Source organism: Silurus aristotelis (assembly GCF_946808225.1).
Source record: "Silurus aristotelis genome assembly, chromosome: 17".
Taxonomy (NCBI): domain Eukaryota; kingdom Metazoa; phylum Chordata; class Actinopteri; order Siluriformes; family Siluridae; genus Silurus; species Silurus aristotelis.
Genome location: NC_139590.1, coordinates 21,199,578 through 21,226,729, shown reverse-complemented (window position 1 = coordinate 21,226,729; position 27,152 = coordinate 21,199,578). Strand labels below are relative to the sequence as shown.

General features: G+C 40.4%; 3 protein-coding genes across 3 annotated transcripts; 2 read left to right on the top strand and 1 right to left on the bottom strand.

Annotated features, from left to right (window-relative positions):
• Positions 1-390: 390 nt before the first annotated feature.
• On the top strand, positions 391-10,559 carry ints10 (integrator complex subunit 10). The gene is made up of 17 exons (XM_083566049.1): positions 391-685; positions 2,332-2,399; positions 2,726-2,829; positions 2,915-3,054; positions 3,211-3,292; positions 3,764-3,904; positions 4,454-4,625; positions 4,760-4,929; positions 5,046-5,185; positions 5,328-5,475; positions 5,596-5,678; positions 5,987-6,139; positions 6,271-6,379; positions 7,235-7,314; positions 7,428-7,593; positions 7,793-7,886; positions 9,609-10,559. Exons 1-17 carry the CDS (start codon positions 557-559, stop codon positions 9,763-9,765), a joined length of 2,136 nt encoding a protein of 711 aa, XP_083422175.1. The 5' UTR covers positions 391-556; the 3' UTR covers positions 9,766-10,559.
• On the bottom strand, positions 10,450-13,928 carry tlr1 (toll-like receptor 1). The gene is made up of 2 exons (XM_083566038.1): positions 13,833-13,928; positions 10,450-13,090 (listed from the first exon to the last, which is right to left on the bottom strand). Exon 2 carries the CDS (start codon positions 13,073-13,075, stop codon positions 10,661-10,663), a length of 2,415 nt encoding a protein of 804 aa, XP_083422164.1. The 5' UTR covers positions 13,076-13,090; positions 13,833-13,928; the 3' UTR covers positions 10,450-10,660.
• A 4,476-nt stretch (positions 13,929-18,404) lies between these two features.
• klb (klotho beta) lies at positions 18,405-27,044 on the top strand. The gene is made up of 5 exons (XM_083566217.1): positions 18,405-19,262; positions 20,266-20,779; positions 21,179-21,444; positions 23,719-24,853; positions 26,080-27,044. The coding sequence occupies exons 1-5, from the start codon at positions 18,540-18,542 to the stop codon at positions 26,472-26,474; spliced, it is 3,033 nt and encodes a 1,010-aa protein (XP_083422343.1). The 5' UTR covers positions 18,405-18,539; the 3' UTR covers positions 26,475-27,044.
• Positions 27,045-27,152: the final 108 nt, after the last annotated feature.

The window sequence follows — 27,152 nt, the reverse complement described above, 5'->3', positions numbered from 1 at the left end:
TGAAAGCAAAAACTACAAAAATGAAATTTTATTTAGAAATTAAGGAGCTCTATGGCTGGACTGGATTCTGCATTGAAAAGTTCTGAAATAAAAATTGTGTATTATTGTTCACTTGTCACGTCACTTCAAGCACGTTTGCTCTTTGTTATAACTTGCTGTCTATGATGAAATTGCAGACGTGGTAACACGCTTGGTCAGAATAGCACCAGTTAGTCTCAAAACTTTTTGATACCACCTGGTAGAAGCAAAAGAGAGAAACTAAATATGTTTTAATACTTGTAGTTTTGGACATAGGCACAAATCAGCAGGTCATTTTTTTTCCACATTTATTTAAAATTGTACTGATGGCGTGCGTTAATCTTTAGTTGCATTAAGACCGACTCTTATTCTACCACATCCTCGTGCCCCAGAAGTGAAACCAGCGTTAACGCGCATGCGCAGTAGACTCTGCCGCTACCCAGTCTGCTCCATTCTACGGTGTGTTTCGGGTGTTTGTAAATAAAGTGTCTCGAGTATCCTCGGTTGCACGCGCAGCCCTGGAGCTGAAGCAGGGACCATGTCCGCGCAGGGCGACTGCGATTTCCTGGTAAAACGCGCGCGCGAGCTCGTGCCCGTGGACCCGTGGGCTGCCAAAGCCTGGCTCATCACCGCGCGCACGCTCTATCCGGCCGACTTTAACATACAGGTGCGGACTGCAAACACCTACACACACACACACACACACGCATTTCAAACGTGCACTTAATCGAACCTTCACTTCATTAATGGATTTCCTGCTGCAGATCGGTATAACCCAACATGCTTTGTTGAGAACATGCATGACTTCCGGGACACACACACACACACACAGAGACACCCACAATAAACCCTGTGCATGGACGTCAGTGTCCATGCTGCCCTGAGAATGGTCCAAAAGCACTGATAATGATGCTGACACCTAATGTACCTAATAAACTGGCCACCTAGTCTGAACACCATACATTGACTGGTTTAATCTGATTGGTCAGAAGCTCATACAGTGGTGCTGATTGTAATTCTTAGAGTTTGTTTTTTCTAAGTTCCCTAATAAGCAAACCAGTGACTTCATGAGGAAGAACCCTAGAGAGACTCAAAAGGGAACCCCGTCCTCATCTGGGTGGCATCGAATGTCCATTCCGTTCCATTATCATTAAGGTTCAGGGATGGGTCCACAAATGCAGAATTGTTGATATTAATGAAAGTCTAAATCCATCCTTGATGGATCTTTAGGCTGTGGAACCATCTCCAGCTGTACAGAGTGGTCTCCAAATGAAGAAATCTCTATCCAGAGGTTGGAATCCGAAGTGAAGAAAAGGACAGGAGCAATGGGTGTTGGTACCTCAGGAGCAGGTTAAACTCGAGGAGAGTAGTAAGAAGAAAGGGAGAAGGAAATAAAGATTATTAAGTATCCTTATTGTTAAATAAACTTTCAAGACACTGTGATGAGGGTTTGAGTAGAGATTCCGGCAAGAATAGACATTAAGGATGTGTCTCCATAACTGAGGCCGATGTGCAGTTCAGTATGGTACAGACAGTTCACTTGTATTTCTTTGGTTTAGACAGACAGCAAATCATAAATTTACAAAAGTGCATTCTTTTACTGTTCGTTCTCCAGGAAGTTACAGCTCTACCTCTGCCATGTTAATCGGTATTGTGTGTGTGCCTTAGGACCCACCTCGGTCTCCATAATGATGCGATTTGTCATATTCACGTAGTAGCAGCGGTGCTGAGAAACAGGAGAAATTGATCTACATATTAAATACGGGTCACAAATTATTAGTCACTTTCTACATAATTTTAAGTATAGCGCATCTACTAATAATTATATAGAAATAAGGTTTTTTTTTTTTTACTAGTGCACCAAAAAAACAATGCATTGTGATCCAAAGGCCAACTTGTATCTGATGCACACTTTTATGCCGATGCAATTCGGTGAACTAACAATGAATTCAAAGAGTTCGTTGATATGTTTATTCACTGGGATTATAGGATTTGGACAAAAGAAAGGAGTCTCAAGTCTCCAACTCCAACTGGATTATTAGCTTTTTGTTTGCTAGCTTTATCATGTATGTATGTAAAAAATTATTATTATTTTTTTTTTTTTTGGGTCAGCAAAATAGCACAATTTTCGAACATCTCCTCAATTCCCAAGTGTCTATATAAATGAACGTCAGAAAGTCATATGGAAGTCATACAAAAGATTTCAATTCTCTTGTCAAGGATCCGTGAGACATTTCAACCTTCGTCCGATTAGATTTTTATTTAAGCTGCGTTGCAAAACTCAGTGTTTTCTTTTCTTCCTGTCTTTTGCAGTATGAGATGTATATGATCGAGCGCAATGCTGAGAGGACCTCGTCGGCCGGCAGACTCCTCTACGACATGTGAGTGTTTCATTTAGAAAAAAAATTCAGTAAAAAAAAAAAAAAACAGTAATATGTTTTCAACTCGTTAGTAGGAGCTTGTATGCCACGTATTCCCTACCACAAAATAAAGAATAATTATTACACCAGGAAAATCTCAGGAGATGTTTAACATTTTTAAATGGCGGCTCCGTTGGCAAGACTTCGCACCAATCGATAGGTTTTTTTCACCGTAAGAATGTTAACACCAATTGTGTCTACTTTCTCCAGTAATCTTACATTTCAAAATAGACTTTCGACGTCACACTTCGTTTGGACTCCAGCGGTTTGATTTTTGCCTTTTCCAGATTCATCAATTTCCCGGAGCAGCCAGTGGTGTGGCGCGAGATCAGCGTAATCACCGCAGCGTTGAGGAGCGACACCCAAGACAAGCATGCTCAGTTTCTCAAAAGTGTGTTTGTGTGTATACATGTGTAGGGGGGGGTGTGGCCCATGTCCGCCACTGCTAACCGAAAGATTTTGTGCACTCTGTGTAGGTGTGTTTGAGACCCTGCCAGGCCCTGTCCAGTGTCAGATGCTTCTAAAGGCTACAGAACAGTGTTTCAACACACTGGAGAAAGCCGAGATGCACCTGCTGCTGCTGAAGAGATTCCCAGAGTCTGTGGTACAGCACGGGGTGAGCGAAACACACATCCATTTAAGTCAGCGCGATACCGATTTATTGTTTACTTAGAAGAACTGCTTTTATTGCTTTTATTCCCACTGTGGAATGGGGACTAAATGCGGATTGGGAATGTTCAGAAAGCGTCCACAAACTTCTCCTTGGCTTTAGGTGAGTTTGGGAGAGTCGCTGCTGGAGGCGGAGAACATGCAGGACTTGGACACGCCTGTCAACTGTTACAGGAAACTGTTTGGTACGTCATTTCGTTCCATCTACAAGAACCGGTGTTCTAGATTAGGGAAGTGACTAAGATGTTGTTTACATTTTTACAGCATTTGGCAAACGCGCTTTTCCAGTGCGACTTAAACTTATCCCCTCCATACAACTGGTCAGCTATGGGGTTAAGGGGCTTACTCAGGAGGACAGGAGTGGCAGGTTGGGGTGGCTGGGATTTGACCTTCATGGCATTCGAATCCAAAGTCTCGAGCCTTAACCAGTGCTCGAATTGAGTCAAGTCTTATGGGGGTCACCAGTTGTTGTGTAATTCATATATTTTTTTACTAAAATAATCTTGGGGAAGTTGTTAATTCTTAGATTGTCTTATTGCTGCTAGTCTCTGAGGGCTACCAAACTATTTTCGTCGCATCACTACAATGACAATCAAGTCTTCGATATTTTTGTATTAGTTTCTAGAACTAACGATATCAGGTTTTTCCCCATGCAGTATGCGACGTCCTGCCGCTGATAATCAATAACGTGGAGATGCGGCTTCCTGCCAGTCTCCTGCACAAGTACATGCACAAAGCGGCCGAGTTTTACATCGGATATGTGACACGGGGTCCCGGCGCAGATGCGCAGCTACAGGGTTGGTAACAGTTCCACGCTTACAGAATAATATACAGGACTGCACTCTAAACTATATGAACAAAAGAATTGGGACGCCTGAGGTTTTCCCGCCAGATGTTTTTCATTTCCATACCATTACCACAACGTCGGAGGCAAATTGTTCAGGATGCCTCTGGATCGGAATTAGGAGACCCCATCCTGTGTCCATTAAGGTCTGCTTTACAGACAGAGCTGAAGATCTCCTTCGATACAGAACTACATTGGGGATGAATTGGAACACCGACCCCAGCCCAGGCACCTTTGTGGCTGAATGAATCTCCGCAAACTCTACCGGAGCGTCTTACCAGAAGAGTGGCGATTAATAAGAGCGAATATCGAACAAGATGCTCAAAAAGCACATGGTCGGGTGTCCACAAACTTTTGTCCGTATAGTGTAGATGTACACACTGCTTTCTACAGTTTTTATATTCAATTCTGAAGTCGTTATTTTCATTTGGTTGGGTTTTTTTTTTTTGTTAAACAATGACTGCATTTTTCTATTTTCTTTGGACTGTAAAATTTTTATTAGGACCTCAGGAAGGGGGCGGGCTAAAGTCTCCTGGAAAGGGGCGGGGCCAGCGCGGGGTGATTGACGGCTTGTCGGAGAAGTCGTCGTTGGTGGCGGAGCCGTGGGAGAGGCTGCTGGAGATTGTCGGGTCGGTGGGGCTAAGGTGTGAGTGGCAGGGAGAGAAGGTCACCAGGTAAGAGTGTGTGTGTGTGTGTGTGTGTGTGTGTGTGTGTGTGTGTGTGTGTGTGTGGTTGCAACTTGTAGAAAAAAATCAATAGACCATCTATCCATCCCCATCGATCGATCTTTGTGTGTGTGTGTGCGCAGGACATACTCAGAGCTACTGCAGCGGGTGAGGGAGTTGTGCCGCTATTTGCCCGGTCTTGAGGGCGAGACTTTCTCTCGCTGCTGCGCCCAAATCGTCACCTGTTCCACACTAGTGCTCTTCCGCAGTGCACACTTTTACATCTCCACAGTCCAGCCCTCTCTCTTTCAAGGTGTGTGTGTGTGTTAGGTTAAAGCAATGATTTAAAGAGTTGTATGAAATGGCTATGAAATGTAATTTTGTATTGTAGATAAGATTGTAGTGTGTGTGTGTGTGTGTGTGTGTCAGGTCATAATTCTCTGGGCTCGTCTCCATGGGTTCTGGTGGAGGATCTCTCGAGCGTGTTTAACAACATCGAGCCAGAGAGGCCGAGCGGAAAACACGCCCACAAAAAACGCAAGCTTGCAGACGGCCGTGAGAAAACCATGGTGAGAATCACGGAGACTTGAAAGAGAGACCATGAGACAAAGGGAGGCATGAGGGTTACCATTATAACAGGGAACATGGAAAAGTATCTAGGTATCACTATTAAATAACTGAGCGAGTTCCTTTGTGTATACTTGTGTGTAGAGTTCTGATGATGAGGACGTTTTGGGACGAGGAAGACACGTTTTGGTGAATCAGACCGAAATGCCGGCATGGGCCGAGACTTTAGAGCATTTCAGAACGGCCAGGGAGAGCTGGGACCTCCTGCATTCGCACGAGACCTTGGAATCGGGTACAGTGTGCGTTTTTACTCATACGCATGCGATTGATCCTTTTGTGTACGCCCTCTACTGGTGAACTCCTATATATCAGAAGTAATAGATTTATTATAATTTTTTTTTTTTTTTTGCAGACTTCAACAAAATCTGCGCAGCATGGAAGACTGAAAGCTGGCTTTGGTTCCGGATATTTCTCACCGATATGATCATATATCAGGTAGGAGCTAAGGGTTATCAGATTGCTGGATGAGTACCAAGCTGAGCTAGTGCACTTCAGTAAAGGGGTGGAAGCATTTAAGTTTTGACCCTCTACCTTATACACGAAGGAAGAAGTGATTGTGTTATGGATTTGAACTAGATTCTGGCAAATATATTCATTTATTGATTTATTTTCTTTTGGAATACCATAAAATCTCCCATGTCTCTTTTTTCATTACATCTATATTACAACTATATAGTAATACAAGATGTCATTATACCATATTTGTCATATAATTTTTTTACTTAATTGTGTGTGTGTTTCAGGGTCATTACAGGAAAGCCCTATCCAGCCTGGTGCAATTGTCGTCTCTTCAGCCCCAACAGAACCAGAGCACACACACATCAACCTCAAGCCTGGAGACACACAGAGCCTTAATCCAGCAAGCGTCCTGTCACTATGCACTTGGGGAGTACCGGGTAATACACACACACACACACACACACACACACACACACACACACACACACACACACACACACTGATTGCATGATAGATATGTCATTTCCAGGCTTGATTTTGTGTGCATGGGTTGTGTTCTATTCCCCAGCTGGCCTGTGAGAAGCTCTTGGAGGTTGTAGGTGGTCTCGTGCCTCAAAACCAGGAAGCAGCAAAGTCCAGTGAGGAGCAGAACCGAGGAAGGAACAAAGTTAAGAAAAGTGCGTCCATCCCTGAGTTCTTAACAAAAAGAGCTTTCACGGGTTTAGCACCCGGAATCTTAATGTATTTATTTAATTTTTTTTTTATGTTGTATTTAAATAGGCCTGGCAGTATGGATACAAGAAAAGTTATGCAGATTTAGATTCACTTTATGCATAATGTTGACTACTGCCTCTGGCTTTTAAACAAGGATAGAAAATGCGGACTGACAAAAACAAATTGTCGTTTATTGTATGCTTTTTTTTTTTTTTTTTTTTTTTTTGGCCAAGATATGGATAGATGAAATCGACCGGATTACTTTGCCTTGTTTACAGTATATGGACAGAAAATGTTGGGACACCTGACAAAATAGGAGGTGCACAATTTGTATAGGATGTGGTAGCCTCACAAATTGCCTTCAGTTGAACTTAGGAGAACCAAACCTGTTCCAGAATGACAATACCCCTGTGCACAAAGCCAGCTCCATGAAGATCTGCTTTACATGGGTTGGAGTGGAAGATCTCCTGCTATAAAGATCTGACCTCAACCCCATTTTAAACAGATGAATTAGAACGCTGACTGCAGCCCAGGCCCCCACTGCACCTCACCTCACCTCACCTTGATCAGTACCTGACTTTAACACAAATCTCCACACAATCTAGTGGAACATCTTCCCAGAAGAGTGGATGTTATTTTAACAGCAAATAGAGACTGAAAGTGGAACGGAATGTCTATAAAACATGTGTAAATCTTATGGTGAGGTGTCCAAGAACTTTTGATCCTATATAAAAATGTATAGGGTCTAAATGTGCCATTTCGGGATTAAATGCTCACAACGGGTACTTAAGTCAACTCGTGTGGTTTTCTGTTTGTAGACAACGACTTGAGGCTCATCCCCTGCACTAGCAAAGACATTCTGCCCTTCTGCCTGCAACTGATGCTGGCCTGCTTCAAAGTAAACCCTTACATTCCCCATTATTCACTCAGTATTATCCTACTACTTCTTTACAGGATTAGAAATGATGGAGGAATAATTAAGGGTTAAATCTCCTCTCTGTCCATTTGTAGTTGCGAGCGTTCGCCGACAGCAGCAGAGATGACCTGTCTTTAGGTCATGTGATCGTCCTGTTGCAGTACGATTGGCCCCAGGGAGAGACTCTGTTTCTGAAGGCAGTGGACAAAATTTGCGACCAGGGAAGTTTTCAGTATGAAAACTTCTTCAACTATGTCACCAGTATCCTTCACCGTGACCTTATTGTATAAAAAAATTAAAACAAGAAATGGTGATTGCAAGAATGTAGTTAGAAAACTAGACTAGTCAGTTAGCTGTTAGTAGCTCGACCTGGTAAGGACATTGTAAGAACTTCCCCATATGGTAAACAGTTTTGGATTAGTGCTGGTTCTCTTGTTGGCCCCCTTGACTACCAACTCAGATATCGACATGTTGGAAGAATTCGCATATCTCCGGACGACCGAGGGTGGGCGGGTCCAACTGGAGTTATTGCCCAATCAGGGGATGCTCATTAAGTAAGTTTATTCATCTTCTATGAAATATAACGTAATAGCAAGCGACTAATGAAGAGCTTTTATCGGAAGCTGTTGTTTTTTATTTCGTCTGGACGAAGCCTCTTTTGGTTGGCTCCTAAATTATGGGCACCCTGCCTGAAAACGAGCAAAAATCTCTATATTATACGGAATAACAAGTCTTGTAGTCTCATCGTGAACAATTTGACATGTATGTTGGAATAGTTTGTTGACTGTAGAAGCATCTTTAAGAATTTAACTATGTACGAATTTCACCATATAAATAATTAATTTCTATAATAACATTTTTGGATCTAACAATCTAGTTGCGCACAATCGATTTTGCGTAAGCTTTGTGAAGGGTGCCAATAATTTTGGATTTGAATGTAACGCATCTAATGGGGAGAATAAATAATCTGACATTGTTTCCCACATTTTTATTCTTTCCTTACCCTACCTTACCGAGCTGGCTTAGCTTCTAGCAACCTCTAATATTCACTGTGTGGTGGCTGATTTTGCTTCAAATGACCTTTGACCTATACACACGGCGTGCATTCAAGACCGAAAACCATGTAGGAACAACACGGTTCAGTGTATACAAGAAATATCATGAAAGATACAGAGTTTTTCATAGTTATACGTAATGGAAGGCGCCATTAGTTTGTTATTCCAGGGGTCCTACGTACTATTTTATGTCGATGTTAGCTGGCTAGCTGTTTATGTTTAGCTAGCTGTCGTGAGCTCTTTTTCTAAATCTAGTTATAGCTTAAATATTCATAGCATTGTTGTGACGCTAGCTAACAAAGTAATATTATTAATATAATAGCTATTACAAAAGTTGTCCAACTGTTTCAATGAAAAAAACATTTTTGCTAGCTCATCGGCTTGATTGCTAATATGTCTGCTAGTTAGCATGGTAGCTAGCAAACGGTTTCTTTAGTGTGCCACAGTGATTATGAAAGTTTGAACCACATTTCATATTTGTCAGAGATTCGCTTCAGAGATAATCAGGGGTAACATTCACCGGTCTTGAATGCAACCCTGTTTTTGGGCTGTTGATGAATTGGTGTTTGATGTCCATAGGAACCCCAGCCCCGCCCTGGGGGTGGAGTTAAATACCCTGCTGCTTCCTGGGGCTCAGAAGGCTGACAGGTACCCCACCCTCGTCATTAAACCTTGCCCATTCCCAAACTCCCAGCCTGCTCATACGCCGCAACACGTCGCTGTATTTCCCGTTTTTATTTTTGTTTGTTTGTTTGTTTTTTAATTCACAGGATTTTCATTTCACTTTTTTTTTTGTTTCGATCCATGGCATTCTGTTGCAGTTTGTTCATTTTTGTTGGTGGTGGTGTTGAATGAATTTAGTGTGTTTTATGCATCTGTGTATTTTACAATTGATGTGTTGAGCCTGTCACAAATTATCTGCTGTGTGTGTGTTGATAACTGAAGATTACACAATTTTGTGTGTGTGTGTGAGAGAGAGAGAGAGAGAGAGAGAGAGAGAGAGAGAGAGAGAGAGAGAGAGAGAGAGAAGGATATGGGTGTGCTTTTACATGTGACTTGAGCTGTTTCAGCTGACCGAGATCACGACCTGATGAATCACATAATCTCAGTCAAGGTTTAAAAACAGTTTGCCATTGTAAACGTTTATAACATCTGATTGCAAGCGAAGTACAAACTCCACCCTTGCCTACTTTTTGTTTTTGTCTGTTTTTTCCCCTCCAGACATCACACTGTGACTCGCGGCATTACCAAGGGTGTGAAAGAAGATTTCCGGCTGGCCATGGAGCGCCAGGTGTCACGCTGCGGAGAAAACCTTCTCGCCGTACTACATCGGTTTTGCATTAATGAGAAAATCATTCTCATTCAGTCTTTACCCTGAGTCGGGACAATGGAAAATATCCCCCTAAATAACTTCCATAGCAATGTTTAGAATTAACACGAGATGTATTTTGGAGGAAAGTTCTAGATTGTCCATCTCTACCTATAACTAACTAACCAAGCAAAGTCTCCGCCGTCACTCGGCTCAACGGAGGGATTGCGCTCTGGAACATTTGCCATCTCCACAACATCTACATTGGATTCCTTTGACTTCTGCACTTCCTTAAATTTGCAAAGTTTGTGCGGGAAAAAAAAGCCGATGTTTAATATTGACTTTTGTAACCTTCCTGAAATGTAATATTGACTTTTGTAACCTTCATTTCTTACCTCCCTGAAAGGTTTATAGTTGCCTATTTTGGATAAGTACACACACATTAAAACAGGAGTGTTTTACTTTTAACAGGTTCGTTTAACCTGCCGATTGTGTGTTAAAGCTCTTTGCTCTATTGCGAAACTTCTGGCTAATTGGTTGCACTGGTTGCATCCTTTCCTATGAAGAACCCCTCAGAACTCTTAAGGTTTTCATGTCTACGTACTTACCTTGGCAGGTGACTGCATCACTTGGTCGTTTCAGTCGTTGGTTATCTGATAAACTTGAAAATGTTATTTGATTTACGATGAAAATCACAGCATCGGTTTGTTCATTTTATATGACGTACAACTTAAATAATCTTGCATTCAGATGTATTGTATAAATGCCTTTAATTTGAAACAAGGAACAACTTTTTGAACTGTTATTCTTATATAATTGTTGTACACCATGAACTTTTAATTAAATACAAATCTTGGTAAAAACCTGTTTTGTACTGAACCAGTGAACAGTACAGTTATTGACTTTGTTTGGGTCCTTTTGGGTCTAAATGAGCGGTTTATCCATCCAGTTCCATTTCTCCTTTCTATTCTCCTTCAGCAGAATCTGGTAGATCAGCTTGAAGGGCCATTCGCAGGTTCGCCCAAAACAGTCTCTGCTTAGCTTTGTCTTGGGGCCACTCTAAGTAAGTGCGTCTAGCCATTAGTTTCTTTAAATTTGGATAATCTGAGGAGATAAGATATGTCGGCAATGGCTCTAGCAGAATAAGGATGATCTTGTCCTTACCTTGTTCTATCTGCTTGTGGCTTGCTAAATACAGCTCATAGTTACACCACACGTTCTTCACAAAATAAGGGGACAGCACAAAGATGCAGTATTTACATTGTTCTATGCAATGTTGGATGTTTTCAAGGATAAAAGTTCCTGGGGTTGTGTCTCTGTCTTGGAGACACAGTCTCAATCCATTTTGGGTCGTAGGGTCCTCACCTTCAAGTTTGGGCACGAGTTGTTCTATAACCCAGTTGGCATTTCTTTGGCTATAGGATATAAAAGCATGGAAGCATATTCCTTCAAGATCTTCTGCTTGTTGTTGGGATCTTCTGGCACGGTGTTGAGTCCATTTCCAAATCATGCCCATATACCAAAGAACATCGAGTTTTTTGACTACAATTTTTAGAGCAATGATCAAGCTTATGACCGGGACCAAAATGGTTACTGCCAGTAGTCTAGCATTGCAGGTGACCTCGTGTAGGCGGAGCTTTTGAAGCACAGCTTTTCTCCAGTGTTCTGGGTAACTACATTGATATCCATCTGGCCAATGGGCCATTGCGATCCTTTGTTTGTTCCAAGAACTTGAGCCACCCAGTGTACCCTTGTCATCAATAAGTTTAGTGAATTCTCTCAAAGGACAGGTACAGATGTAGGGATTCAAACTGATATCTACCAAGTTTAAGTGTGAACAGTTTTTGAGAGAATCTGTAGATGGTGCATGGATGAAGTTCCCACGTAGTAAAAGTTGTTGCAAATTTGGATACCCCAAGCAGTCTGGGAGGTCAAGCAGACGATTCGTTGTGAGATCAAGAACTTTGAGAGAGTCCAAACGAGAAATATTTGCTGGAATCGCACTGATGTGGTTGTTCTGGAGGTTGAGATTAATAAGTGTGTTTGGCAAGCACTTAAACACAATCTGGTCAAACTCATTAAAAGATAAATCCAAATGGGTGATTTTTGAGGGCCACGTGCATTCACCTTGAGTTTCCTCATAAGTCAGCGAATTCTGGCTGAAGTCCACACGTCTTAACGAACTCATTTTTTTTATCCTTGAAGCCAGTGGCATCAACTTTCTAAGATTATTTCTTTTCAAGACCAATATTTCTAGATGGATCAATGTATTACATTCCCCAAAGCGACCTTTGAAGACATTTTCAGTTAGGACACAGTCTGATAAATCAAGCACCTGTATCACACTAACAAGCTTTGGGCAGGTCATATGGACTATTGGTGTCTGTACAAAAGTTAGATTTCTTGCAGGTATACTGATAATGAAGTCATATAGACTCTGTTGATCAAACAGGAACACAGTCACTGATGCCTGTCTAATACTAAAGGAATCTAAATGGTAGCCTTGGATCACAGAGTAATGTCCCATCATATCATGAAGGGTAAGATTAGACAGAGTAAAATGGTGGATGGATGACATTAAGGCCCTGTTTGTGAGGGTTGTTATGATCTTCCAGGTAGTCCACACGGAGGACAGATGTAATTTATCCGTTTGAATGCGTACTTGGTGTGTCATAAGTATTCCGAGGAAGTCTTCCGGATTGTATAACCCCTTCAGCTCTACTTCTATAAATGATGACAGGGTATCAACAATTATCGGCAGATCAAAAGCATTATTGGGCATTTGCACAACAACTTTCTCTGCCTTTGCACCAGCGAGACTTCCGTTTTCATACCCCATCAAATTTTCAGCATGAATGAAGAGAGTTTGGAGATGGAGGTTAGAGATATTTGCAAAGTTGTTGTCCTGAATAATACTGGCACTCAAACCAAGCCATTTCAGTTTTATGAGTGAGTGAAACTCACTCCCGAGTGCCATAACTACGAACAAGTTGGAAGACAAGTCCAAGTACTGTAGGTTTTGCGCTTGCACCAGGTATTGTTGGTGGGACAATTTTTTTAGGCTGTTGTGGGACAGATCCAGTGTTGTGAGAAGAGGAGTGCAGATAAATGTTTCTGGGTGTATATCTTCCACAATGTTCCAGGACAAGTTGAGAAATAAGAGGCTGGGTGTTGTATGGAAGTCATATTTCTTTAGGGTCCCAATTCGATTCTGAGAGAGATCTAGGTATTGAATCGACAGGGAGAGATTAGGGGGAACAGCAGAAAGATTTCTGGAAGAGTAGTCAAAAATGAATGTATCCATGTCCAATGAAAAGGAATATGGCAAAAACATGAGGACTACCACCACTGGCAACTGGGGGAGCCCTTGAGCCATCATTGGTTCAAGTATTATCTGTAAAAGACAAGGAGAATATTTTAATTATAGATAGATGACTTAGCGACACTTTGCCCTTGTTTGTTTGCCAATTGCTTTTTATTGCTTTTTAAGGTGCACAAGTTGCTATTAGGACATGGATTTTTATTTATTTATTTTTTTTGTGGATGGAGCTACCATCTTTTAAATAACTTAACATGACCTTTTTCTTTTTTATATAATGGCATTTTTCTATATTTGCATTTAGATTCTGAAACAGGACAGTAAAGCTGATAAAAAGCTTTATCTGAGTGCTTCGGGAATGAATTGCAGTGTTTCAAAGTAAATTATTGTTAGTGTTTAATGCTCTTTTTCCACAATATCTTGCTAAAACTTTGGCCATTTTGATGCTATTACATTTGCAACACATTTACAAAAATAAAAATGTATAGTGTTAGCAAGAGTTCAGGTATTACAGAGGACTATCTAACCCATCTGGTTTCAGTACTGTTTTTCTGTTCCTTAAAGGAAAACGCTTCTTAAAGCACATTAAACGAACATTTTACCATTATAAGAGTGTCTCTGTCATACAGTCTCAAAACAGGTAGAAATTTATAGAAACATCTCAACTACTCATTTGGCTTAGTTATGTATTGTTAAGTGTCAAGTGTATGGTGTTAATTTTCTTTAAGCATTATTAGAAAATAAGCATTATTTTGTTTTTGTCAAGTTTGTCAATTTATAGAGTATAAGCATTCTTTTTTAGTGTCTAGTTACTTACCTAGAAGAATTGCCGAGTGTGTTATCAGAAATGCCGATGGTGATGGTGATGGTGATGGGGACTACCACTAGTGCATCTCATATGAGTTTAGTAAAGCATTCTGAGTCAAATAATGCAGTTTTACTTCTGCTTTCTTTTTTTTTTTTTTTACGTTTCTTCCTGCCCAACACAGTTGTTTGCATGAAAGACAAAAGCAAAGCTAAGATTTGGGGATATTAACGACCATTATTACCATTTCCTTATATTAATTAACACACGTTTTGGTTTACAGAGATTTACATAGATATTACCATTTTATTGATATTAACCAATGTACTATATAATAACCATAGAAATTTGTAAAGCATCATGGCGTTCCGGTGATCCGAAAGCTTGTCATGGTTGTGGAAAGAAATTGATTCTTCTTACAGCATCTTCACAAAACAAATCTATTTAAACAATATTTTATATACTACTTGTTTTGGACAAATAGTGGACACCTGAGCAAAAGTTTGGTATGTGATTCTCGAACATTCCAGTCTACAGTTAGTCCCATTTGCTGTTATAATAAGCTTCACTTTTCTGTGAGGATGTTCCACAAACTTTTGTGGTGATCCACAAGGGTGCTTGCTGCTGTAGGTATGTAGGTGAAGTGGCCTGGGGTGCAGGGGCCCAAATGTGTTCAGTAGGGTTGAGTTCAGGGCTCTACAGCAGGCCACTCAAGATCTTCCGCTCCAACTGGAAGAGGTATGAGTCTCCAAATTTGACCTAACGGTCTAGGGAAAAACCACATGTGGCTGGAAAAGTCAGGTGTCCCACTACTATGGTACATAGTACAGTGTATTTTTTTATAAGTGCCATATTTCTTATTCATGTAGAATTAGACTGATTGGTTGACAGTCATGAAACAATCCATGTTTCATGACTACAATTTGGCATGCTGAAATAATTACTTTGCTCCATATAGTAATATAAAACTAATTCAATCTGAATAGAGCTTTAATTGTTTTTTGTGAACTGGAGAAATGGGTAAACTTTATATTAGGGATGTGCATCTGCATAACTGATGCATAGCCAATGATATGATACATTAAAGGTACATATGAAGCAGCTACCGATACGATGTAATAGGATTTACCCCTTATACGATGTAGTGTGAGCCGATTTCAATTTCGAATCAATCCAACATGAAAAAAATACGATGCAATTTAATGGTACAGATAGTTCGCTTTCATTTCTTTGGTTCGGACAGGCAGCATATCATCAATTGACTTAAGTGCCTTCTGACTGAAGGCTTGGCCCCTTCACACATAGATATGATGTGTGTGTGTGTGTGTGTGTGTGTGTGTGTGTGTGTGTGTGTGTGTGTGTGTGTGTGTGTGTGTGTGAGTGAGTCAGTCAGTAGCCTCAAGCTGCCACCGTAACCTCAGTTACACTTCCACATGATGTACATTTGACTCGATTTAATGGATGAGCAAATACACACAAGCACTGATAATGGATTTACAAACACAGATAATGGTATGGTAGGTGTGTGTGTGTGTGTGTGTGTGTATGTGTGTGTGTGTGTGTGTGTGTGTGTGTGTGTGTGAGAAAGAAAGAGAGAAGCTATGAGTGTTTCTATTTGATTAAATCAAACTCTTTGAAAGACCAGGATACTGCATTCCAAATACAATATTCGTTCAACAGGAAAGCTCATAAACATACACACACACACACACACACACACACACACACACACACTGTTCACTGAGCTATAACTGACAAATGTATGTTTTAATGTGTTCTAATACAATACAAATGAGACCAGTCTGTATCTATTTCTGTCCCCGACTTTCTCTCTGTGTTTCTGTTCCTCTTTCTCTCTTCTTCTTTTTTCACTTTTTTCCCTTTTTCCCCAGTTTGACTCAGTTCTTTTACTTTCTTTATTAATTTGTTTCTTTCTTTCTTTTTTTTTACTTTATTCACATTTGTTCATTGTTAAAATGCAAGAAAGTTTTTTTTATTCTTTTTCTTACATTATTTTCTTTGTTCTTTTTTTCACTGTAATTATCTGTAATGTTTTTCCATCTTTTTTAATTTAATTTTTTTATTTTTTATTTCTCCTCTCCATTTAACCTTGTCTTTCTTTCTTCCCTGGATTCCTTCTTTCTTTCGTTGCTTCCACCTGCTATGTCATTTCTCAGTCATTTCTATTTTTTTTCTTTCTTTCTTTCTTTCTTTCTTTCTTTCTTTCTTTCTTTCTTTCTTTCTTTCTTTCTTTCTTTCTTTTGTTTCTTTCTTTCTTTTAGATGAATTGCAGACACTGGTTTAGGATCTTTCAGGCACTTTGAATGAAGGGAAGAAATCAAATTTTAGTTTTTACATTTTTTTTTACATTTTAGTCAAATGTATTTTTTTTTATTACTTTTTTTATATATATCAAAGCATGTCCAAGTGTTCAAAGGGGCATTAATGACGAAATAATGTTATATAAGGTCATATGGAAAAAACGAAAAGAAGCTCTGTCTATACTTATCCTTATATATCCAGAAATACAGATTATACACAATATGAACAAAAGTATTGGGATATCTGACTTTTCCAGCTATTAGTGCTTCCCCACCCCCAAACTTTTAGCACTAATTTGGAGACACACAATTTTATAGGACGTCTTTGGATGCAGTACCATGAAAGTTTGCCTTCATTTGAACTAGGAGACCCAAACCTGCTCCAGAATAACAATACCCCTATGAACAAAGCCAGTTCCATGATAATATGGTTTGGAATGGAAGATCTCCTGCTATAGAGCTTTGACCTCACCCCTATTGAACCTGTTTGGGATGAATGTGAACTATACCTCAGACCTCCTCACCTCACCTAAATCAGTATCTGGCTTTATTAACCGTGTTGTCACCAAACAAGTACAAATCAAGTACAAAAAGTTTATTGTAACAGCAAAAGGGGACGCAATGTGGAGCACAAATGAATCTTATGGTCAGGGTGTAAACTTGTGTCTATATACAGTACAGTATGTTTCCTTTCATAAGAAGTGACCCTCATTATAATTATCAGATTATTCATTTATTATTTTCTTCATATCTCATTTTCTATTAATTTCTATTCCTTAATTTTATATATTTCCACCTATTTTTTTCCCGATGAATAATTCAATGAGATTTAAAAAAAAATAAAAAATGTAGTGGAAAATTGAAGGGATTTTTTGTTTGTTTTTGTTTTCTTCCATGTTGCAATGTCCTCTTGGTTTGATTCAGTTTACTCCATCCCGGTTGCGTAGAAAATTGTCATCACATCCTGAGTCCCCAACAGATGTCCTTTATAAAAACCTGTCATCACCTCCGGCTGGACAATCCAATTAGCTAATGATTTGATTCGATTTACACACCTGACCCTGCGGCGTGTCTTCTTTTATGGTGTGTTGTGTTATTTATTTCTATTTTTCCCCCTCAGTGTTTCACAAGGAGCCAAGGGAGAGAAGCTTGTGAAACAAATGTATCCTCTGTTTTTTTTAATTGGGGAACTACGAGAGGTATTATTTGTGAATGCCTATTGGAAGTCAATTATTGGGGATCTTCACATGTACATAAAACACTGACACATGATCATATAATTTACTCAGTTTATAGTAGGTTATTCATCTAGAGAAAAACTACATGAGTTGTTGCTTTAAAAAATGTCTACAATTTTGATTCATATCTTCATAATATGATATTTATACTCAGTAACCACACGAGTTATGTTTGACACGAAGAAAGATTTAAAAATATATAAAGATTAGCTGCTTAGCTATACTGTATAGCATCACTTTCCACAATTAAATGACATTTGATTTGATAATAAACTTAATTTTTCTGGGAATATGTTCATGCTACTGTACCAGCCTATATAACTTGTGGGAACAGTTTGGGGAAGAACCACATATGGCTGGAAAAGTCCCAACACTTATGCATTAATGCATCTTCTGTCATTTTGGGGGTTCAGTGGCTTGCTATCTAGCTCGTATAGCAAAGATGCCTCTTACATATTATCTCATCTTTTGCCAAAATATATTGACCACAATTGGTAATCACTACCTAATATTAAACAAAGAAACTGATGTGATGGTTAGTACAAAGCTTTTATATTGAAAAACATACTTATTCAGCTAGCTAATGGCTAATATACAATATGCAATTTAGAATAAATTTGCAGCTAATTATCCTTTTAAACCATTTTAAAACCTGATACTTGATAACTCATCTGTCTCCACTGTCTCAAACATTGCTGCACTTTGAACTGAGATTATATTCATATTTCACGATTCACCAACAGTTATTAGCTAAAAAAAACTACAGCATATAGGAGAAATGATCCACTTGTGAAAACTGAATATCTCAGATTACTTGCAAGTTCCAATGATTTCCAATTTATTTGTCTTGCAACGAAGACACGCTCTCTCTGATGGGAGGGTGACGGAGAGGCAGGAAGACAGGGAAGAGTTGATAGTTATGTATTAGAGTTCATGTTAATCATTGATCGGAGGTCCTCCTTCCTTCCATCAACGAGCCTTTGAGTGTGTGAGTAAGAGAGTAAAAGAACAAGAACGAGACCGAGACTGAGAGTGTCATAGTGCGAGCTGAGGCAGGTACAGAAATCGGATGTCCTCCTCTAGTCTATGATACGACCATTTTTTTTCCTGCAGGATGAGTTCTGGTTCTGACCTAGTATCATTTCCTTTTTTTTAAAAAGATGCCCCATGTCCTTTTTCTGTCCTTTCTCCTCATGACGACAGGAGTCTGGGATGCAGGAGAGTGTTCCTCAGGTGACGGAAAGACCTTATGGTATGAGTCGCTAAACCAAAATGACTTCTTGCCTGGGGTGTTCCCTAAGGGATTCCTCTGGGGTGTAGGAACTGCAGCATTCCCAACTGAGGGCTCATGGGATCAGGATGGGAAAGGACAATCGATTTGGGACCACTTTACTCACCGCAATGTTGGAACAGCAAACATGACAGCAGACACAGCGAGCAACAGTTATGTTCTCTGGGAAAAGGACATCGAGTCACTTCGGTACCTTGGAGTAAATTTTTACTCTTTCTCTATATCATGGCCCCGTATTTTCCCAGACGGTGATGCCACAGGAAAACCGAATCTTGCCGCTGTGGAGCATTACCAGCAACTGATTGACCGGTTGAAGGCACTCGATTTGGAGCCCGTGGTGACCTTGTTTCACTGGGATTTGCCTCAAATTTTGCAGGACGAACTGGGAGGCTGGAGGAACGCAAAACTGGTCCAGATTTTCGGAGACTATGCTACATTTTGCTTTAAAACATTTGGCCAAGATGTGAGATACTGGATCACTGTGCACAATCCCCTCATAATTGCATTTTTGGGCTATGGGACAGGGATTCATGCTCCAGGGGTGTCCGGTGACCTTGCTGACCCTTTCATCGTGGCACACAACCTCATCAGGGTGAGCACAAGGTCGAGAGGTCAAAGGGGATTCGGGGGGGTGAATAGAGGGTTAGAGGTTTAGGAGAAAATAATAGCAGTTAATTGATGTGGCTTCAGGGATAGAACTAAATAGCGACTCGAATTTTACTTTGGTATTAAACGCATTCCCATGTGTTTGTTTTGAATTATTTACAGTGGAAGGACAAGCAATTTTTTTGTTTACAATGCATGGTTTGAGCATGACCTCTGCTTTACTAAACACAAAAAAACTAAAAGATTATTTTATTATGCAGACTGTCCATGAGCATTGAGGAGGAATCCACTGCGGACTGCAGAAAAATTAATAATTAATAGTGTCATGCGGCTATACCACTTTTTATTTGATAGCATTGTTGTACTGTTGAACAAAATCAGTTAGGGTGCGTTGGGTAATTTTCTATCAATTTTAGCACTGACTGCGGCAATTTATGTTAAAACACGTCTAAATATGTTACACCAAGACTTGTTGGCTGGACAAACCATGTAACCAAATAGAAGCGCATTTGCATCACTGATATGGCGATGTTTTCTGTTGAAATGTTTGTCGACATGTCGGAAATCAGGACAGAGAAGTTTGTGTGGTCTGGTTTCTTGTTTAACTGTGTTTTCAAATTGTTTACTTAGTTTCACACTAAAGCTTTTTGCTAACAAGTTAGCTAACCTTCCAGCTGCTCCTTGGATGCATTGGATACATTTAATTGACTATATAGACTATATAGACAAAAGGTTGCGGACATCTGACCATAAGATTGTATGTGCATTATGAACATCCCATTCCACATTTAGTGCCCTTGACCTCAACTGTTCTATAAAGATGTTCCACTAGATTTTGGAGAATGATTGTTGTAAAAAAAAAAAAAAAAAACAACACATATGACTGGAAAAGTCAGATGTCCCAGAACCTTTGTCCATGTAGTGTACCTTGTCCTGGATTAAAAACGTTTACATTTATTTTTTTATATTATATATATTATTTTTTGCAGGCTCATGCCAACGCCTGGCACATATATGACAATCACTTCCGTCCCCACCAACACGGCCAAATCTCCATCACACTCGGTTCCTATTGGGTGGAGCCTTTTAAAGCCCAGGCTACACCAGTGAATGTAGAGCTCTGTCAGAAGTCTATGGAGGCTGTGATTGGCTGGTTTGCAGAACCAATTTATGGAAATGGTGACTATCCATCTTCGCTACGCTCTTCTTACCCGGCCCTGGTCCCAAATTTTACACCAGAGGAAAAGCTTTGGGTGCGCGGCACAGCAGATTTCTTCTCATTGGCGCTTGGGCCTGATTCAGTACGTGCAGGAAGAGTTTGGGCTAATTTTGGCCAGACAGGTGCACTGAACCTGAGAAAAATTCTGGGCTGGATCCAGAAGGAGTACGAGGACCCTTCGGTGCTGGTGGCAGAAAGCAGTTGGTTCTCTGACGCCTCTGTGGGAGTGGAAGACACGGTGGCCATTTACATTATGAAGAAATTTATTAACCAAGTGCTTCAAGGTTAGAGGAGTGAATGAAAATCACGGGTCAGACTGAAAATAATATTAGCAACTAAATTGAGAATGCATTTCTTGAACCGAAGTCAATTACTTAGCACAATCATTGACAGAAACACACATATAAAGCATGCCAAGCAATGTATGTCTTTAAATTTGCCTAGTTTTAATATGTACATTGTTTGAATTTAAATTCTAATCCAGCAATTCTTAAGTTTACCACCAAATGTTATTTAAATTAGCACTTTCAATATACCCTTGTATTTTTCTCAAAGAACATTATAATCATGCTAGCTTGTGTTGATCTACTTACTGGGTGCATTACTTACCTTGAACGTTGACAGATATTTAATGATTTTTGAATTGTTATCTATTTAGAATACTGTGCATGTTTGTGCTTTAGCGGTGGTCGTGGACCACGTGAAGGTAATTGGCTACACAGCGTGGTCTCTAGTGGATGGGTTTGAGTGGAATAGCGGCTATAGTATACGAAGAGGACTATTCTACATAAACTTTAACCAGCCTGAACGCTCCAGAGTCCCAAAAACAACAGCTCAGTACTACAGGCAGATCATCGAGAACAATGGCTTTCTTGACGAAACTGAGCCAGACATTGATGGTCATTTTCCCTGCGATTTCCAGTTTGGTGTAGCAGATTTTATCCTGCAGGTAAGGTAAAATTGATAAAGAGTACACTTTTTACATTTCTTTTTGCTGTGTAGCATGCAGGTTCACGCAAACTTGCCAAATCATGTCAAGCATCTCTGTTGCGTATTGGCCCAGTTTTATGCAGAATTTCACATTTCTTAAATGTGCATGTCGTTTAAAATGGGGAGGGCTAGCTCCGGATTGGCTGCAATGTTAACAAATTATGAAACTCCTTTAAAGTAAAATAAGGCAACTCCATATTTCCTAAAAACTCCAGTATAATGGATTTACCCAGCCATCAGGGTTGCACAAGCCGGTGATGATAAATGTCATCAGTGCCTATGCTCCACAAGTGGGTTGTGGAGAAAAATTAATTCTGGAGTGAGTTAGATGAAGTGGTCGAGAGTGAACCTAGGAATGAAAGATTGGTGATTGGGGCAAATTTTAATATGTATGTTGGTGAAGGGAACAGAGGTGATGAGGAGATGATGGCCTTAAAAAGAGGAATGTGGAAGGGCAGATGGTGGTATATTTTGCTAAAAGGATGGAGATGAGAAAAGTAGGCAGGAGTACAAGGAGATTTGGCAGCAGGTGAAGAGAGATGTGGCAAAAGGCATATGAGGAGCTGTATGAGAAGTTGGACACTAAAGAAGGAGAAAAGGATTTGTACTGATTGGCCAGACAGAGGGACCGAGCTGGGAAGGATGTGCTACAAGTTAGAGCAATAAAGGATGCAGATGGAAATGCGTTTGGCTAATGAGGAGGATGTGTTGAGAAAGTGGAGGGAGTATTTTGAGCAGCTGATGAATGAGGAAAAAAAAAAAAAAAGGTTGGATGAGGTGGAATTGGTGAAGCAGGAAGTGGATAGGATTAGTAAGGAGGAAGTGAGAGCAGCTATTAAGATGACGGATAACCTACTAGTAAAAGCGTGGAAATGTTCAGGGGAGATGGCAGTGGAGTTTTTAACCAGATTTTTTTAACACAATTTTGGAAGGTTAAAGTATGACTGAGAAATGGAGAAGGAGTATGCTGGTACCGGTGTTTAAGAACAAGGGAGGTGTGCAGACCTGCAGTAACTACAGGGAATAAAGTTGATCAGCCACACCCTTAAGTTATGGAAAAGAGTAGAGGAAGCCAGGCTGAGAGAAGAGGTGACAATCTGTGTGCATCAGTATGGTTTCATGCCGAGGAAGAGCACTACTCATGCAATATTTGCTTTGAGAATGTTAATGGAGAAGTATAGTGAAGGTCAGAAGGAGTTGCATTGTGTGTTTGTGGATTTAGAGAACGTGTATGACAGGGTGCCGAGAGTGGCAGAGAAGTATGTGAGGGTGGTGCAGGACATGTATGAGGACAGTGTGACAGCAGTGAAGTGTGCAGTAGGAACGACAGACTGGTTCAAATTAGAGGTTGAACTGCATCAAGGATCGGATCTGAGCCCTTACCTGTTTGCAGTGGTGATGGACAGGTTGACTGACGAGGTCAGACTATGATGTTGCGGATGATATTGTGATTTGTGGCGAGAGTAGGGAGCAGGTTGAGAAGAGTCAGGAGAGGTTGAGGTAGGTGCTGGAGAGAAGGGGAATGAAAGTCAGTAGGAGTAATATGTACATGTGTGTGAATGAGAGGGAGGGCAGTGGAGTGGTGCGGTTGCAGGGAGAAGAGGTGGTGAAGGTAGATGAGTTCAGATACCTGGGATCAACAGTGCAATGTAATGGAGAATGTGTTAGAGAAGTGAAGAAAAGAGTGCAGGCAGGGTGGAGTGGGTGGAGAAGAGTGGCAGGAGTGATTTGTGATAGAAAGGTATCTGCAAGAATGAAAGGGAAAGTTTATAGGACTGTGGTGAGACCTGCTATGTTGTATGGTTTAGAGACAGTGGCATTGACTAAAAGACAGGAGATGGAGCTGGAGGCAGCAGAGAATTAAAGATGTTGAGATATATATTTTGAGTGACGAGGATGGGAGGTACAGTGCATGTAGGGTGTTTTGGGGACAAAGTGAAAAAGGCCCGATTGAGATGGTGTGGACATGTGCAGAGGAGAGACTTGGGGTATATCGGTAGGAGAATGGAGCAAAGGAGGAAGGCCAAGGAAGAGTTTTATGGAGGTAGTGAGGGCAGAAATTCAGGTATTTGGTTTAAAAGAGCCAGGTGAAGAGGACAAAGTAGTATGGAGACAGATGATCCGCTTTTGGAAAGAAGAAAAGAAGACTCTAGTATAATGGATTGTTGGCTCAAGTCAGAGTCTTGTGTTAGCAAATTTCCTAAACAAGTGATGTTAATTTCTAATTCCACAGGTCCAACTACAGCCATTTTCACCTCAGTTCATGGATCCGTTGCCATATCGGTGGAACTTTAGCGGCGATGGTTCTCTTCATCCTGTCTCAGGAGTAACTCTTCGCACCCGTGGTTCCCAGTGCACTGACTTCCTCACTATTAAAAATCACATCCGCCTGCTAGAGGTCACAGGGTCCACACATTACAGATTTGCTTTGGATTGGCCTCAGCTTTTCCCCAACGGTGACATACTGTCTGCAGATGCAGCAACGGTGCGATATTACCGCTGCATGCTGACTGAGCTCCAGAAGAAGGGCATCAGGGTAGCTGTTACACTCTACCACCCCAGCTTTAGGTCTCACACACTGGGCTTACCAAGGTTGCTCCATGCTCAAGGTGGATGGATAAATGCAAGTACGAGCGATGCCTTTGTCGACTATGCCACGTATTGCTTTCAAAATTTTGGGCCATTTGTGGATGTCTGGATCACTGTTAATGAACCAAATCGTCTGACAGAAGCGTACAAAGTGAGTGCAGATGAAAGAGATGCCGTAGTGCGCAACGTGTTGATAGCACACGCTCGTGCATGGAATATTTACCACACGCGTTTCCGTACCCAGCAGGGGGCGACCATAAGTTTTGCACTCCATGCCGATTGGGTGGAACCGGCCAATCCCTTTGTAGACTCTAATGCCCATGCTGTCCAACACTTCCTGTTCTTCGAACTTGGCCGTTTCCTTGATCCAATTCTACAAGAGGAAAACTACATCGATACAAATAGCTGCCGTGACTGCTTTCGTGTTCCATACTTTTCTGACGATGAGAGGTTTGAGCTTAGAGGCACCCTAGATTTCATTGCACTCAATCACTTCACAACTCGTCTGGTTTACCCAAAACTGAGGCAAGACCTCGAATCTAGTTCATTCATCCATGATTATGACTGCTCGTTCATGACAGATCCAACATGGGCGTCCTCGAATAAGGGCCAAGCGCTTGTCCCTTGGGGGCTACGCAGAGTCCTGAGGTGGGTGAAGAATCGCTATGGGAACAGTCATCCTGTAACTATTACAGCCACGGGGATTGATGACCAGGCATCCCATAATGACTACCTGAGGCAACGATACATTAAGAGCTACATGCAGGAAGCACTAAAGGGTAAGACCAAGTTGGCTGTTCAAAATAATACCAAGTTTCATATAACATTACATTTACATAATATATTCGTAGCAAATCGCCTGGGATCGCCATGCTTCATTTGACAATTTTACTATTTAATGTAAATGTTAACCACAATACATTAGCTAGCTTGTTGCAAAATCATTTTTCATAATTACATGTGTTGTGAGAAATGTGTTGTTTTGCTACTATCAGCCTTTACCACTCCCTCATGCAATCAAAGGTCAAAGGTTATTACAGTACACAGCTTTGCTAAAGGATTTCCTCACGTTAACATGTCTTATCACCTGACCTCACTTTTACAACCAGAGTTTATAAAGGACCTTTGGGATCATTAGAATGTTATGCAGTAGTAAATGCATGTGTTTTTGAGAGGGCATGTTTTACAAGAGGCATGAATTCAAAAATGAAGTAACAACAATTTTATGTGACGAATAATGAGCAATGAATTTATTGATATGGAGTTAGGTAAGGTATAGTTTACGAATGGTAGTCAATGAAAGGTATTGAACTTTTAATCTAATGTTCTTCCGTTTACCTGTGTTTTTCTTGCGACATATTGGAGCGTATGCATTCTTCTGCAAAATTCTCCCAATATGACCTTTGAAACAAAACCTCATATGAAATGGTTCCATAGAATGAATTATTCATTTGTCTTCAGTAAGTACTAGTGGTTGATCCTTATACTTGGGATCCCCTGATGTGAGGTGGGAATACAGATTCCACAGATGGAACGCACATGTTGGTGTGGAAAAGCCACACTTTAAATATGTTTATATTGAATTATTAGTGCTATACTTTCCTAATTCCTATGTTAAGTTATATTAGTAGCCAGGGTTGCCAGGTTTCAACTAAATTTGCAGTTCAACACTATCTCAGAATTCAGAACTCAAAAAAAAATCTACAGTATACTGTACCATCTAAAAATGTGAGCAAATTAATGAATATATCTGCAAAAAAACAAACTGTTGAAATTCTCGTTCATTCAGTTGAGGTCAATAGTATTTTCAAGAGTCTTAAACATATGAAACTGGGAAAAAGCACTTTATGAAATGAAACAATAGATATAATGCATGAGATCCTATGAACAAATTATTAGCTTATTCCTGGACTCTCTCTCTCTCTCTCTCTCTCTCTCTCTCTCTCTCTCTCTCTCTCTCTCTCTCTCTCTCTCTCTCTCTCTCCCTCTTTCTTTATCTCTCTAGCTCGTGAGCTTGATGGAGTCGACGTGCGTGGTTTTTATATCTGGAAGCTTCAAGATCATCATGCTCCAGATTACGGCTTCTTCCTCTCCTCGCTCCATCGCTCTCAACCCAAAGCCTCCGTCTCCGTTTACCGCCAGCTCATTTCTCAGGGTGGCTTTCCCTTCATCTCCGACCCTGGGACCTCTCCTTGCGAGCCAAGCGTGAGCCAAACGGAGTGTTGGATCTGTAAGAACAAACCATTTCTCTTCTTTGGCACGTGTGTCACGATCAGTGTGTCTGTGCTGGCTGGCATCATGGTAACTGGCATGATGAAGAGAAGAAGGAGGAAGAGCAGGATGAAGGCAAGGAAGAGGAGGATGAACCAAGACATTAAAACAATGGTGTACAGAATCTGAGAGACCTTTCTGTATTGGTCACTACTTAGCAAGAAGTAGTCCAACAATAGCATGTTCGTTGTCTAAAATGTGCTTGTGGAGGTGTTGATGTCCTCTGGAACTCTAAGGTTTCTCTGAAAGTTTTTTGTTCAGGTTGTTTTAAAGAACAAACATGTCTTAGCTGAATACGTTTAGTGGAAATTGTGTGCATTTCATTCATTGAGATGTTTCATGAGCTGAGCTGCTTTCATTGTTATCAGAATTACTTAAAATGTACTAATGAATGTGTAACTTGAATTTTTGAAAAAAATCTCTGTTTGATAGTTAGATGTTCTTAGATGTTCTGTCCTGACAACTTCAATGTCACTTGGATGTTTTTATGGGCCTCGAAAGATTTTTTTAAGGGAATTTCACCAGCACATTGGATTTTTTAATAAGTGAATACTGAGGTGTTGCACTGTATATACTGTATACAATATATATATTGCGATTATAGTATGATGAAAGGAATCCAGAGCTTGCAAAAAAAAAAAAATGGGTTGTACAGCTTTGGCATGATTGGCAAAATGAATAAAATTGGGAAAAATACAACACTGTAGTCGAGAAAGATGCTTTTGAAATTGGGTATGAAATAATACGATGTAGAAGATGTATATAACATGATTTTTGTCCTTGGAAAAATATTATATTATACACATC

Excerpts from the sequence above, each read along its gene's own strand:
- ints10 (XM_083566049.1), top strand. The coding sequence starts at position 557 with ATGTCCGCGCAGGGCGACTGCGATTTCCTGGTAAAACGCGCGCGCGAG. Across the intron at positions 4,626-4,759 it reads CAGGGAGAGAAGGTCACCAG|GACATACTCAGAGCTACTGC; the intron begins GTAAGAGTGTGT and ends GTGTGTGCGCAG. Across the intron at positions 6,140-6,270 it reads ATGCACTTGGGGAGTACCGG|CTGGCCTGTGAGAAGCTCTT; the intron begins GTAATACACACA and ends TCTATTCCCCAG.
- tlr1 (XM_083566038.1), bottom strand. The coding sequence starts at position 13,075 with ATGATGGCTCAAGGGCTCCCCCAGTTGCCAGTGGTGGTAGTCCTCATG.
- klb (XM_083566217.1), top strand. The coding sequence starts at position 18,540 with ATGCCCCATGTCCTTTTTCTGTCCTTTCTCCTCATGACGACAGGAGTC. Across the intron at positions 19,263-20,265 it reads TGGCACACAACCTCATCAGG|GCTCATGCCAACGCCTGGCA; the intron begins GTGAGCACAAGG and ends TATTTTTTGCAG. Across the intron at positions 21,445-23,718 it reads TAGCAGATTTTATCCTGCAG|GTCCAACTACAGCCATTTTC; the intron begins GTAAGGTAAAAT and ends CTAATTCCACAG.